This window comes from Sylvia atricapilla, chromosome Z (assembly GCF_009819655.1).
Source record: "Sylvia atricapilla isolate bSylAtr1 chromosome Z, bSylAtr1.pri, whole genome shotgun sequence".
NCBI lineage: Eukaryota > Metazoa > Chordata > Aves > Passeriformes > Sylviidae > Sylvia > Sylvia atricapilla.
The window spans coordinates 46184533-46198561 of record NC_089174.1 but is presented as its reverse complement, the minus strand read 5'-3'; the positions used below and the strand labels follow the sequence as shown (position 1 = coordinate 46198561).

The 14029-nt window shown below is 44.1% G+C and overlaps 1 protein-coding gene across 1 annotated transcript in view; it reads left to right on the top strand.

The window, feature by feature from the left end:
* Nucleotides 1–735: 735 nt before the first annotated feature.
* The window catches only part of ELP1 (elongator acetyltransferase complex subunit 1), a 32115-nt gene continuing 18821 nt past the window's right edge, over nucleotides 736–14029 (top strand). The window contains 15 exon segments of the mRNA XM_066338409.1: nucleotides 736–968; nucleotides 2070–2222; nucleotides 3868–3949; nucleotides 5843–5923; nucleotides 6278–6363; nucleotides 6934–7033; nucleotides 8405–8495; nucleotides 9014–9071; nucleotides 9073–9138; nucleotides 9745–9835; nucleotides 10870–11100; nucleotides 11372–11542; nucleotides 12102–12201; nucleotides 12808–12990; nucleotides 13786–13892. Coding sequence (XP_066194506.1) covers nucleotides 822–968; nucleotides 2070–2222; nucleotides 3868–3949; nucleotides 5843–5923; nucleotides 6278–6363; nucleotides 6934–7033; nucleotides 8405–8495; nucleotides 9014–9071; nucleotides 9073–9138; nucleotides 9745–9835; nucleotides 10870–11100; nucleotides 11372–11542; nucleotides 12102–12201; nucleotides 12808–12990; nucleotides 13786–13892 — 1747 coding nt within the window. The 5' untranslated portion in view covers nucleotides 736–821.

Below are 14029 nucleotides of genomic sequence, written 5' to 3'. Positions count from 1 at the left end.
TTGCGGACCTCAGATGGTCATTATTGGGTGAAAAACATAAATAATATAGGTGCCACTTTGGAATTGGGTAATTATCTCTGAAATAGTCTTGGCAAGAGTTAGAAGGTCTCCATTTTGTCTCATTTCTTTAACTGGCAAGTTGGAGCTCAGGCTTCGTGAGACTGTAAATAAAAAAGATACAATAAACAACCAAGACTGAACTCGACTCTACGTTTCTTGTGTCTTTCATCGTGACCTCGGCTGAATAAAGCAGGCAGAACTGCAACAGGAGTCAGTCTCTCCTGCCATGCCTGCAGTGAGACAAGAGGGAACGGCCTTAATCTGAGACACGGGAGATTCAGATCAGATACTAGAAAAAAAGTTATCACTATCACGGTGGTCAGGCATTGGAATAGATTTTCCTGGGAGGCGGTGGAGTACCCCATTCCCTTGTGTTTCAGCATCAGGATCTGGAGATGCGGTTTAAGGGTTACAGTGGCAGTGCTGGGTGGACGGCTGGACCGGGTGACCGTAAAGCTTTCCTTCAGACTCGGTGACTCTGTTATTTGGGCAGGCTCTCTGGGAGCTGAGCTGCTGAGGACTCGCACGGCCGGATCTGCCGCCCCGAGCACGGAGCCCGGCCTCTCCCGGCGCGGCGGCCCGGCGGCCCGGCACGGCCCAAGGAGGGCAAGGAGAGGCGGCGCCCCGCCCTGCGACAGCGAACCGCGCACCGCGCCTGCGCCCGCCCGCCCGCGCTGCACGACGTGGCGGCGCCGTGAGGCGCTGGAGCTCTCCGCGCTCCGTCGCTGCCCGGCCTCCGTCGCTCGCTGCCTCCCTCCGCCATGAGGAACCTGCGGCTGCTGCGGGCCGGCGGGTGCCGCTCCGCCGCCACGGGCACCCCGCAGTGCTTCTGCCTCGGCGCCGTTGCCGGCGCTGTTCTCGTGGGCTCCCAGTACGGGCTGGTGGAGCTGCGCCCCACCGAGGACTCGGTGAGAGTCGCGGCTGCGGGACAGGGTTCTGCTGCTCACCGGCATGTTGGGGTCGGCTTTGGTGGTTAAGCTGGATTGAAGCGTTCGCGTCTCCGCCAGCGGGAGCTCGCCAGTCTCCTGGTGCGGTTCCCCCTTCGCGGCGGTGTCTGCGCGTTCTTGGACCTTCCCGCTGTGCCCCGCTGCCGCTTGCTGCTGCCTGGCGGTGCCGTGGAAGCCGCTGCACTGCGATCTTCGTGGTGGAAGAGCCTTTTTGTGCTTCTGAAATACTAAATCTGCCTTTTTAAGAGCGTGGCTGTGTTAGACGCGTGTCATTCACGTGGTTTAGTCTTAAGCACGACCTGGCGAACAGTTGCAGCTGGAGAGGTTCACAAAACAGAACCAAACAGGCAAAGAGATAGTGAAGAGTACAAGAGGAAGCTTTTGAAACTTTGCAGTAATGGGGGAAAAACATATCACTAAAGTAATAAAATGTTACTAAATCATAGATTTCCGGGGTTAGAGCAGGGTTGCCTTCTTCTCACTATGCAGCTCTGAGACATCTAATTCCTTCAGTACATCCAGTTCTGAAATTAACTGTCAAAAGACCTTTGGACGTTTCCAGGGATTTAATTTTCAAAGACTGCTGTGCTTTAACCGTCCAAAATATTTTCCTTAGAGATTATTTTATGCTGTATCTAGAAGTCTGTGTGCTTCCTTAAGAGCAGTGGGACACTAAGCAGCTGCCTATGCACCTCTTAATGTTGATACTGTGATGAAGTATGAAAAAAATGTTGAAAGACGATTGGAAAGGGCAATTGGAAGTTGTGTATTGTTTGCTTCCATATTTGTGTTTTCTCGTTTTCTTCTATTACTTACCACAGGATGATCTTCACGGTTTCCTTGGAAAGGTGAAGATAAGTACTTTCAAGTTGTCTTTTTTCTAAATGCTTTGTGTAACACTTTGTGTAACAGCAGTAGGAAGAAACATACCTATGGCTTTTATTCTGCAAAAATCCCAGTGAGGTGATGTGTAATTAGTAAACCATTGACCTTGCTTTTATTCTGCAAAAATCCCAGTGAGGTGATGTGTAATTAGTAAACCATTGGCCTTTCTGTATCAAGGTGTCAAGAGAAATTTCCCTGACTGTGGATGGGTTCTTGCCTGAAGATGGAAGTGGCTGCATCGTGGGTGTCGAAGATCTTCCAGAGCAGGAGAGTGTGTGTGTTGCTACAGCAGCTGGAGACATCCTGCTGTGCAATCTGAGTACAAAACAGGTAATGTGGCAGGAAAGACTCAACAGTACTGAGGAAATTCAGAGAAAAGACTAACACAATTTCATCAGGGGTCAGTTGTATGCTGGTTGCATACTGAGCTGTGGCTAGTCTCCATTCTCTGGACAGATGAGCTGATTTTTGTGGTAGCTTGACTAAATGACTAAAGACAGAATATATACTCTGTAAACACAGAACTGGAATTGAAATGATGCCTTGCCTGTCCACAGCCTGCGTCCTCTAAGTTTGCTCAGTGGGCTTCCAGCAGCAAAGGATCTGCTGGAGAGTCTTACAGAAACAGGATATTATTGCTGAGACTTGGTAAAGAATAAAGTAATCCATTCATAATTCACAGTGTAGCTACCATTTTGTTATGAGCTGATCCATGTTGACATAACTTGGGATATAGCAGAATCAGAGATACTTGTTTTCACCTCCTTCTTCAGTGTCAGATTTGTATCATCTTCAGCAAGATACTTAACACAACAGCATGCTCTGAAATCTGAGTCAGTTCCCACAATAGCAGTCCAACAGTGCAGATTTAAGTGGGCATGAGATGATAGTGGTCTGTCTGGGGTAGCTGTAAAATTGTGATTATTTGCAGCTTGCCTGTTTTGGTTCATGCTTGCACTTGATTTGCAGATTCCACTTAAATACACAGTTAGCTGTATCTGAAAAATGTGTCCTGTACTGCAACTTAGAACATGTCATAAGGGAATAGAAATTAACAGAGCTTGTGATACAGGAGACTTTTTTTTTTTTTTTTTTTTTGCAGTGATAGATGTGTCAGAGAACTGGTTTAACTTCAGATTCATTATTTTATCAGGTTGTGGCTTACTTTTCCTTTTTTTTTTTTTTTTTTGCTTTACTTTTCAGTCTTCTTTTGGTGCACCAAGACTGCAGTCTGGGCACCAAGAAGGAGATCTGGAAGATTCTTCTGCTTATTCTGAAACCCATTCTGCATGAGTGGTAGTCACTTTGTTGACTGGTGCCCAGTCTCACTTTTCTTACCTGAAAAGATTGTGACACCCAACCCTGATTCCTCGAATGGCATAATCTTGCTGTTTATCACAGTAATGAGTGGTGTATTTCTTGTTCTGTTCCATCCACGGGTAACCGTGCATAACAAAAGTTCTCTGACTACTGCTAGTACTTGCTCATGATGGCCTGGTAAAACTAGCCCAGTTTTCCATAAACTTTGACATAGCTGTCAAGTTCAGCATACACTGGCTGGTCAGAGTTTAAGTTTGCCTGTTGGAATTCCCTAGGTAAGAATCATTATGTCTGTGTTTTGTTACTAAGGAATGTTTACCCATATAATCACAGGCCCTATCAGGCCATATTAGTATTGACACAGTATTGACACAATATTGACACAATAAGACTGAGAGTTGCAGCATAAAGCTCTTTCTAGAACTGTGTATGGTAGAATGTGCTAGACTCTACATTACCTGGGCTCTCATTCATAAATATTCTGGAACCATTTTTAGTCAGAAGTGTTTCTTTTGTTTTGTTCAACATAAAGTGTGAAGTTAGACTTTTGACTTTTTTAAGTAGGAGGCAGTTTTCTTTTGCCTTGGTGAATATTTGCTTTTGTGCTGGGATAGTGCTGCACACATGTTTCTGTGATCTTACTTTCGTCTTGCAGGTGGAATGTGTTGGAAGTGTGGACAGTGGTCTGAGTGTCATGAGCTGGAGTCCTGACCAAGAGCTTGTTTTGCTTGCAACAGGTATCAATAACAGCCTCTAAGCTTTCTGCCTGTAGGAGTGAAACTCTCTATGGCCAAAGCATAACTAAGATTGAGTGAGAGGAAGAAAAAGTTACAAAATTGGGACTAGGACTTAAACTGGAAAAAAACAGATCTTATACATTAGATTTCATTTCATTATTCCTAAGGTGCTTCAAAGATGCAAGCAGAAATTGATTAGGCCCAAAAAGCTGCTTTGTGGGAGAGTTTTCAGTCCTTAAAATCTTCCCAGGGAGTACATTTGATCTTGTTTCAAAAACATAAAGATTTCTTTGTATCGCCATTTGACTTCTTAGTAACAAAAACTGTTTCTTGGCCTTTAGTAGGAAATATATGTGTCACAGGCCCTAATTAACTATGGGTATCACTCACCTAGAAAGTAAAATTAGCCTCAGACAAAACAGAATCATAGAGTGCTTGAGACTGGGAGGAAACTCTGGAGATCACCTATTGCAACACCTTGCTCCAAGTGTGTTACCTACAGCAAGTTGTTGAGGGATTGTGCCCAGTTACGTTTGAGATCCCACAACCACTGTGGGCATCCTGTTTCCATTTGTAACTGCCCTCAGAGAAAAAAACCCCAACTTTTCTTAGGTTGTAAATTTTCTGTATTTTAGTTTGTGCCCTTTGCCTCTTGTACTGTCCCTCAGCACTGCAAACAACATGGCTGTGTCTTCTTTACTGTATCCCACCTCCCACATGATATATTTACACACACTGATGAGATTCCCTTGGAGCCTTCTCTCCAGAGCAGTCTGGCTTGTCTCAGCCTCCTCTCGTGTGACAGATTTTTCAAGCCTTTAATCACTGTTTTGATCCTTTGCAAGACTCCTTCCAGTATGTCCTTGTCTTGTGCTAAGAAGCCCAAAAATTGGGTTAGCATTCCATGTGTCTCACTAGCACTGAGTAGAGGAGCAAGATCACCTCCCACGACCTGCTGGCAGCACTCCTAATGCAGCCAGGATTCTCTTGTCCACCTGTGCAGCAGGGCATACTGCTAGCTAGTTCAACTTACTGCCTCAGGAAGCATAGTTTATGGGTTTTTGCCAAGCTGCTCTCCAGTCACTTGGTACTCAGTCTGTCTTAGTGCCTGAGGTTATTATTTTCCATATGCAAGACATGACTGTTTTTTTGGTTGAGCTTTATGAGGTTCTGGACACCCCATTTTGCCTACATGACAGGGTCGCTGTGGACAGCAGCACAGCCTTCTGCTTTACCTGCTGCTTCTCCCTGCTTCTTCTGTGTCTACAAACTTGCTGAGGTCCCATGCTTTCAACATTAAGGTAGATGTTAATCATTGCCCCTAGTGTCCAGGGGCACACCAGTGGCTGACCTTGAGCTGCACTTACTGACGGTGCTACCATGCTTTTGAGCTTGGCAGTTCAGCTGATTTTCATTCTCCTTTTATCTATCCCATGCTTCATGGGTTTGTCTGTGATGTTGTTGTGGCACACAGCTTCAAAAGCCTTTATTAGAGTCAAGATAAATGAAATCTACCACTCTCCCCATATCCACAAGCCGGTTACTTCATTGTAGGAGATTATCAGGATGGTATGATTTCCTCTTCATAAATTCTTTGTGACTGTTCCCAGTTGCCTTCTTGTCCTTCATATCTCTAGAGAAAAGGAACCAGGTGCTTGTTTGGAAGGTGAAAAAACCTTAAGGTTAGGCCAGGAAGCATATTTTTGAGGAGAAATACTTGGAAGTGTTCCGTTCCAGTTTGAGGTTTCATGTTTTGAAGGACATGTTCTCTCTAGTACTATGTTTTCTATATTCAGGTCCATGACAGAACATTAGCAGCACACAGGAGAATACCTGAGTTTTTATTTGCTGCAGATACCATTACCAATATTGTATTTAATATCTGCCTTACAGGCCAGCAGACACTCATTATGATGACAAGGGATTTTGAACCAATTACTGAGAAGCAAATCCACCAAGATGAATTTGGAGAAGGTGAGAGATACACTGAAGTGAAGTTGGCCTAACTGATGTAACTGATATGTTGTAAGCATGTGGAAAGAAAGGAAATGGAGCTGACTACTTTGAGGCCCCAGGAGACATTGTATTTAGACTGTAATGCTGCTGGATAGCTGAAGGGTAGAGTCAATATTGTTACTATTCAGCATAAATTGAATTAAGTTCTGTGTACCAAAGTACTTACTAGACTACGTAACATCCCAGCAGGTTTTTAGAATAAAATTTGGGGAGAATGTGTGGGTTGGTTGAGGCTGTGGTTGTGTACATAGTGCACAGTAGTTAAGGTATTAATCTGTAAATCTTTCACTACAAGGATTATTTCTTCTTTAGGAAAGTTTGTTGCTCTTGGCTGGGGTAAAAAGGAGACACAGTTCCATGGATCGGAAGGGAAACAGGCAGCACATCGCAAACAGACGGTATTATACTGAGCATTTTCTGTCAAGTTGATGCTTTCTGAGGGAAGACATGCATAAAGAGTCTCTGTTATTCCTGTGGTGCCGATGTACCACCATCTTTTTGGTAGCTCTCTTCATAGGCTGCTTCTGTCTCTCTCTGTATTGTGTGAAATAATGCATTTTTATCTTCCATTGAATTCAAGAAAGCATCAAGAAAGCATACTTTTCAAACAGAGCTCAAAGTAAGATTTGCAGCCATTCCAGCATCAGTCCTGAACAAGTCTCAGTTCACCATGTGTCCAGCTTATGCACTGCTCTCTATAAATAGAGACCCAGTGGATGGGAAGGATAGTGTGTGATCATGTGGAGAGGCAGTCATATGCACTTGGAGGAGAAGCAGATTGAATTAAATAGTTTTAATTCTAGTGTTTCCTAAAACAACATTTTGGATAATGAGTTTTTAACTTACTAGCCTTGACACTTCTTAATGGGTGGATTTCATACTAAGGCTCTTGAAAGAGTAGTCTGTTTGGACAAAGACAGCAGTTGCCTCCCCAAGCTTTGATGCAACTTTCTTTTGTGTGACTTCAGGAAGTGTTACCGACATCAGCCTGGGATGATGGCAGGCCTCGGGTGACATGGAGAGGAGATGGGCAGTTTGTTGCAGTCAGTGTTGTCTGTCCAGAGACAGGTATGTCACCAAACTTCTTTGAAATACCAGTGTGTGTGAAGGGTTTCTTAAGCAGAACCTAAGTGAGGCAAGAACTGTTCGTGATCTGTTGACCACTGTTGTGGTTTGAAAACAAACCGAGTGAGAGGCTCTAAGTCAGAAATAAAATTTAATGAGAAGAAAAGGAAAAAAAAATAAAATAAATGCAACAATACAAAAAGAAAAAAAAACAGAGTCAGAATACAACCTGATCCGGGCGATGGAAACAATCCAGACGAGGTTGTCTTCTTGAAGCAGAAATCTCATAGAAAGGTCTAGTAGCTCCAGTCCTCTGGGAATCCAGTGAGTGCACGCTGCTTCTACTGTCCCAAATCCCAGCTTATATCCAGGTGAGAATGCTTGGCTCCTCCCCATGGGTGGAGCATCTCATAATGGGATGATGAGTCATACAGGAGGTCCTTGATGGCCCATTAAAGAGAGATAACTCCCGGAGGGAGTTATCTATGAGTCATGGGCAAGGTACTGATGGGCCATTAACTGAAGATGGTGATAGAATACATCCTAAACTACAACCCAGGACAACCACTTAAAGCAAAGGTGAGTGGAGCTATTTAATTGCCGTTTCCTCTGCTCTGTAGTTCTCAGAACTATTTTATAGATATGATATTTTGGATACTTTCTTTGCAGTTTGGTTTTCAGTTCAGTGAGATGCCAGGAGGGAGTAGTTCTTTGCAGATACTATCTGAATTGTTTCTTTCACCTGCTCGAGCTTTAAGCAATACCTGATAGGCTTAAAGCTTGAGCAGGTGAAAGAAGCAGTTTCATGCCAAAGGGATGAATCTGTTTGGGTTCATACACCCACTGTCCCTCATACTAGAGTTTAGCATTGCACACTTTTTTTAAAATACTGGTGATACTTTTCCCTTGGTTTTCCCCCAAAGTCAAAGAGGTGATGAGCATATGCATTACTTCTAAGACTGTAACTGATGTTTTCCATCATAAATATTACTTATTGAGCAGTTTTAATGTACTGATCAACGTATTGAACTGCATCAAACTGTACTGCTCTTCCACATGTTTGGATTTTTACCTTTTGTACTTCAGATTAGGGAGGATTGTGAATTTACAGCAAGATTTTAACACTTCTATGGTGAAAGCTGGAGAGGGATTATAACTGAACTACGTTAGACTGAAATTCCTAGCATAGTTCCTTTAGTCACTTGGTTACTATGGGAAAACTGACAGAGAATAATTTCTTAGCCCTTAAGGTGTACAAAAGAAATCTTTTTACACACGTGCATCGAAATTTGCTCTTCTACCCTCATTAAAATTAGAAAAGTCTCTTCCCGGTGTTTTCTTAGACTTTCATCTCATTGCTCTCTCAACCTGTAGGTGCTCGGAAAGTCCGGGTATGGAACAGAGAGCTTGTGCTGCAGTCAACAAGTGAGCCTATCTCAGGATTAGAACAAGCACTGTCCTGGAAGTGAGTAGTACCACAGTCTGCATGCCAACAGCAGTGTTGCTTGTTATTCCCTGGTCACAGTCTTTGATCATTTTAATGCCTTGATTTTAATTCTTAATTCATCATTTTAATTCCTTCAGCGTTTTGTTGATTTTTCTCAAAACTTGAAGAGCCTTGCCTTCTGATGCAACATGAGGAAGAGCTGCACTTTAGACCCTGAGAATCCTAATGCTTGCATCATAAGTGGGAAGAAGGGATAGATTCACTGTATACAGTCAGTGTCAAGTGGGTTTGGGCTCAACTGTATAAAAAGGAATATTACAGGTTCCATTCCTTGCACTGACATTTATTTGGTCACCTGTGGATATCATAAGCTCTGATCTTTGCTGGACCTATGACTGTCTGAACAGCACTGAGGAAAACACATCCTCTGCTGTCTTTTTCTTTGTGTCACTGGAAAAAATGTTGTGACGACTGGGGTTTAAAATGACAGTCAGTGATTGTGGGAGGAATGAATTTTCATTTGGCTCTTTTTTAAGGCCCTCAGGAAACCTTATAGCATCTACACAAGAAAAGCCCAACAGACATGATGTGGTTTTTTTTGGAAAAGAATGGACTTCTTCACGGAGAGTTCACCCTCCCTTTCCAAAAAGGGCAGGTCAAAGTAAGTTCTTTGTCTGTGCTTCTTTGATGAGAGTGTAATGGAGAAGAGGACTCTAGATCTCTTCCAGATAATAGGAAGAGATTTTTGACCTAATACTTTGTGCTCATCCTAATGGAAGAAGTGATCTCAAAAAGAGAGCAATGAAGAAGCCTGGGGAGAATATGTGATGTCTTCTGCAAGCCTGTAGTACAAAGACGTGTAGTAAAGGCAGATTGTAGCCACGAGGTACTTCAGGGCTCTGTATTCTTTATACTGGGCAAATGATTCAACTGTACTTTTCAGTGTCAGCCATTGCAACAGTGAGGTTATGTTACTCACATGATCCCAAATAAGTGAGAAGCTTATTGCTAGGGCCTTACTTCAGCTTTTGTACTTGGATGCTGAGAAGTCTTTTGGCAGATGCTTCCTCGGTGTCAAGGAAAGCAAAGAGAACGCTGCTATCATTTTTGTTGTGGGTCTTCTCAGGATGCCTTGTCAGGAGCTTTGCGATATGTGAGGGCTCTGTTTGTATATTAACTCATGCACCTTTTGTTGTTGGAACAAGTCCTGGTCTGGTAAACTTTCTGGAAGCAAGAATATCACTAAGAGCCATATTTGTTTCTGCAGGTTAATGAAATGCTTTGGAATGCAGATTCTACAATCCTGGCTATATGGCTGGAAGACCTGAAGGTGGAAAAGTCCAACCCAAACACTTATGGTGAGAGCACTCCATGAGGCTCTGACTCTTAACGCTTGCCTGCAAATGTTGTTAGCAGTGGGCACTTACCTGAATGGTAGGAGATGCTATGGAGGTTTACCAGTGGCTTTGAGACCAGTGTGCTGGTGTCATGGTTTAACTGCAGACAGCAATCAAGCCCTACAGAGTCACTTGCCCACTTCCCCACCAACAAGATCAGGGGGAGAATCAGGAGGGTAAAAGCTGGAAAACTCATAAGTAGAGATAGTAACAGTTTACTATATAAAAGCAAAGGCCACACATGCCACAAGAAGCAAAGGAATTAATTCATCACTTCCCATGGAGAGGCAGGTGCCTGCCATCTCCAGGACCAGCAGGGCCCCATCATGTGTAATGGTTACTTGGGAAGAAAAATTCCATCACTCCAAATGTCCCCTTCTTCCTCCCTCTTTATATGTAAGCATAATGTCATATGGTCTGAAATGTCCCATTAGTCAGCTGGGGTCACCTATCCTAGCTGTGTTCGCTCCCTGACCTCCTATGCATCCCCAACTTCCTTGCCAGCTTGGCAGTACAAAAAACAGAAAAGACCTTGGCTCTCTGTAAGCCCTGCTCAGCAATAACTAAAACATCACTTATCCACCCTCTGTTCAGAACAAATCCAAAACACAGTGCTATGCTTGACACTGAAGAAAATTACTTACCCCAGCCAAAACCAGCACAGCTAGTGAGGAAGAACTGGTTGTTCAACCTCAGTTCAAAGCATCTTCCAGGCTGCTCTAGCTGGAGATGATACAAATGGAGTACTAAAGGTCTGAGCCATTCATTAAACAAGGGTATCGTCTTGCAAGGGTGGCTCAGTGAATTCTAGGATTCACTTTTGCACAGTGTGTTGTTTTGGTGGGCTACGTGTTTTATGACACAGCTCATGGACTGAAGACTAGAACTGTTGTTTTAATTGCGCTTAACACATCCCTAGAAATGCAGTGGTGGTTGGGGCCGGGGCTTGAGCTAAGTCTCAAGTGCTTGTCTGTAGTAACTTTGTTTTTTTACAGTTCAGCTATGGACCACAGGGAACTATCACTGGTACCTGAAGCAGAGTCTACACTTTGGTAGCTTGGAGGAAAATCAGTTGGTGTCACTGCTGTGGGACCGAGAGAACCTGTATAGACTACACATACTCTGCCAGGGCTGGCATTATCTCTTCTATGACTGGCATTGGACCACAGACCATGGGCTGGGGGAGAATAATCAACATATGGCAAATGTGGCTGTTATAGATGGAGGTAAGCAGTGGGACAGCTTTCCAGCTCCAGGGTCAGAAAAGGTGGGGTAGCCTTTTAATAGTTCTACTTTTAATTGTTTCTACAAAGCTTTTAGGGAGGGGTCGATGTAATTGATACATGCTTCAGGGGTAGTTGAATGAGGATAACCACTAAGAGCACAGCAACCATTTTCCTGTAGCATCATTTCTGCTTCCAATAAGGAATCCAGAAGGAGCCTCACTAGCATTTAGATTGCAGTGTATCTTGGATTTTTTTCTCTTTTCTTCCACAGATAAAGTGCTTGTCACGGCCTTCCAGCACGCTGTGGTGCCTCCACCCATGTGTACCTATGAGATCCAGCTCCAACAGGCAGTAAATCAGATTGCATTTCACACAGATCCCAAACGTAGTGGGGATATGGCTGTCCTGGATGCTGATAACAGGATTTATGTGTACAGATATGGTAAGACCGTGTTGCAGGTCATTAGAAGAAACCCTGTGTTCCTTGGAGACTTGTAAGGTGTAATCTTTACACAAGACATACTTGATTTAAGTGTGAGTTCAAGCTCTGCTCTCATTTCTAGTAGTTTGAGTGACAGAAGCATTTTGGTGGTGCATTGACTTTGTGAGAAGACTATGTAATTGACTTGACTATGTAATTGTGCTGATAATATTCCTGTGCCTAACTTCAGCTTGAGTGCAGCACATGGTGCCTTGTGTAAGCTCCTCTGATGGCATGATGCTGACTGTCACTGAAAACTATCTGAGAAATCTCTCTGGGGCACCACCACTTCCCAAAGCACTTCCATATACAGTGTGCTGTGAGGAAACAGCTGTTTTATACTGCTATGTTGGAAGTGAGTGTTAATGAGAATTACATTTTGGCTAGACAAATAGGGATGGCATTTTCTGACTTTTTGAATACTTTTATGGAGCATCCACTTTTTGATAAGATTGATGACGGAAGGAGCTCTGTTGGGTGGATCTCTAAGCTCTGCTTTGTTCTGCTTTGTGTTTGCCAGGACAGAGTACAGTGAATGACCCTTCCATCAAGTTTGGAGCTGTAGGAGGAAATGGCTTTAAAGCAGCTGTGGAAACACCACACCTGGATAAAACCTACAGGTAATATAGAACTACTACAGCTGTAGAGGGGAGAAGAGGGTTGTACCTGACTGGGTGCTTTAGAGGTCACAGCTCTGACCACTTCTCTCAGGATTTTTAAGAGGCTGTCAGATAACGTGGTTTCAATTTGTTGAGACTGTGTCTGCAGCTAGCGCTGAGAAATGCCCTTTACTGAGGTCTCAATCTAGCAGAACCAGTGACTGTTAGTGACAGCACTGAGATATCCCTTCCTATGCCTGGTGCACACAGGAATGATTTGCAGTGCAGTGCCCAGGCCCATGATCACAACATACACAGCAACAGAGCTGCTTGCATGGCAGAGACGGTGATGAGGTTAAAAATCCCATCATGATTTCTGTTTGTTCCTAGAGGTAGTTGGCATGGAAGCAGTATTACCTAGGGAAAACAGATGGAGTTTCATCCTTTATCTTCAGCTCAGCCTGTGGCAGGATTCGTGCTTTGCATATCTATGTCTCTGCACTGGAGTCCTCCTAGCCATGCTGTGTATTTTCCAGGCTGTGCTTAGGAAGTCCTCTGCCTCTCTAGTGAGGTGACCTACTGAAATCAGGTTCTATTTGTGTCCTAATCTCTCTTACTTTGTGACAGAGTTGATGTAAGTAGCAGCAGCAATGAAGTGATAAGTCCTCTGGGGCTCCGATTTCTCACCTGGCTGCCAGATGACAGCTTCTTGGTTGTTGGTCAAGGTCAGCATGCTGCTCAGTCTGTCCTTCACCATCTGACTGCAGTGCCTCACATGGCTGGAGCTGAGGAAGCGTGCCTGAGTATACGGTACTAGAGATCTGTCAGTTGTGGCTGAAATCTGAGAACGCTTCTGTACGGTGCCTAGAAGGAATTATGTCTGTTATTAAACTTGCAGCCTGGAAGCCATGGGTTAAGAAATTTGGGTCTCTTCCAGCAGGAGAACCAAACAGCTCATGAAGCTGCCTACTGGTCAGCACTCACCTGTAGTCCTGATGCTTACACCCAGCGGAGCAAGAGTACATGCTAAATGTGCCTGTATTAGTACAGAATAGCTCTGTTCCTTTGAATTAGAGGCCCTTGGGGGAGAGGAGATGGCACATGACACTGAATTCCTCCATTCTACCCTTTGCCCACCATTATCAAGGTCCAGAAGGGGGCCAAGTAGCCATCTTGCTCTCTTCCTCCTCACGTGCTGGTCTTTTTGGGGCCAGTTGAGCTAAAACCAGACAAAAGAAGGCCACTTGGGGCAAAGAAATGTGGTTCCCAAAGAGATCAGAGATCGAGAGAGCTGCTCCTTGCAGCAGTCACTAAGCAAAGACAGAATGATTTGCATGTGAACTGTAGAACAGAAAAAGGGTGTTTGCAGAGTGCTACAGGGCAGACAGTGACCAGTGCCTGTTGGCTGGAGTTGCTGGTCCTTTGTGCTGCCACTGTCAGCTGACAGGTGTGAGAAGATTGCAGAAGATCCTTACCTGAACAAATTATGTTCATGCTGGAGATGTGCGTCTTTTCATCTGGCTACAAGAAAGGCAGGAAGAAGATACCTGGTTGTAAGTGTATCTGCTGTTACTGATACTCTGTGTTTTCTCTGTCTTGGATCAGGTCGTCAGTGCCTGTAGATGGAGTTGTGATCAGCGTGTACTGCAGCCCAGTGACCAGAACTGTAGCTCTGCAGCTGACTGATAGACGGATCCTAAAATACCTGTGGGGTAAGCAGGGCTCTGTTAAAAGTACCTGGTCTTAGGTGTAGTTGTTAGATATTTCTTAAAGGTTTAATGAGATGATTTGACTTTCAGGGACTTGAGTGGCTCTTGCTGTGTAGTTGGTGCTGCTTTTGTATTTCCTC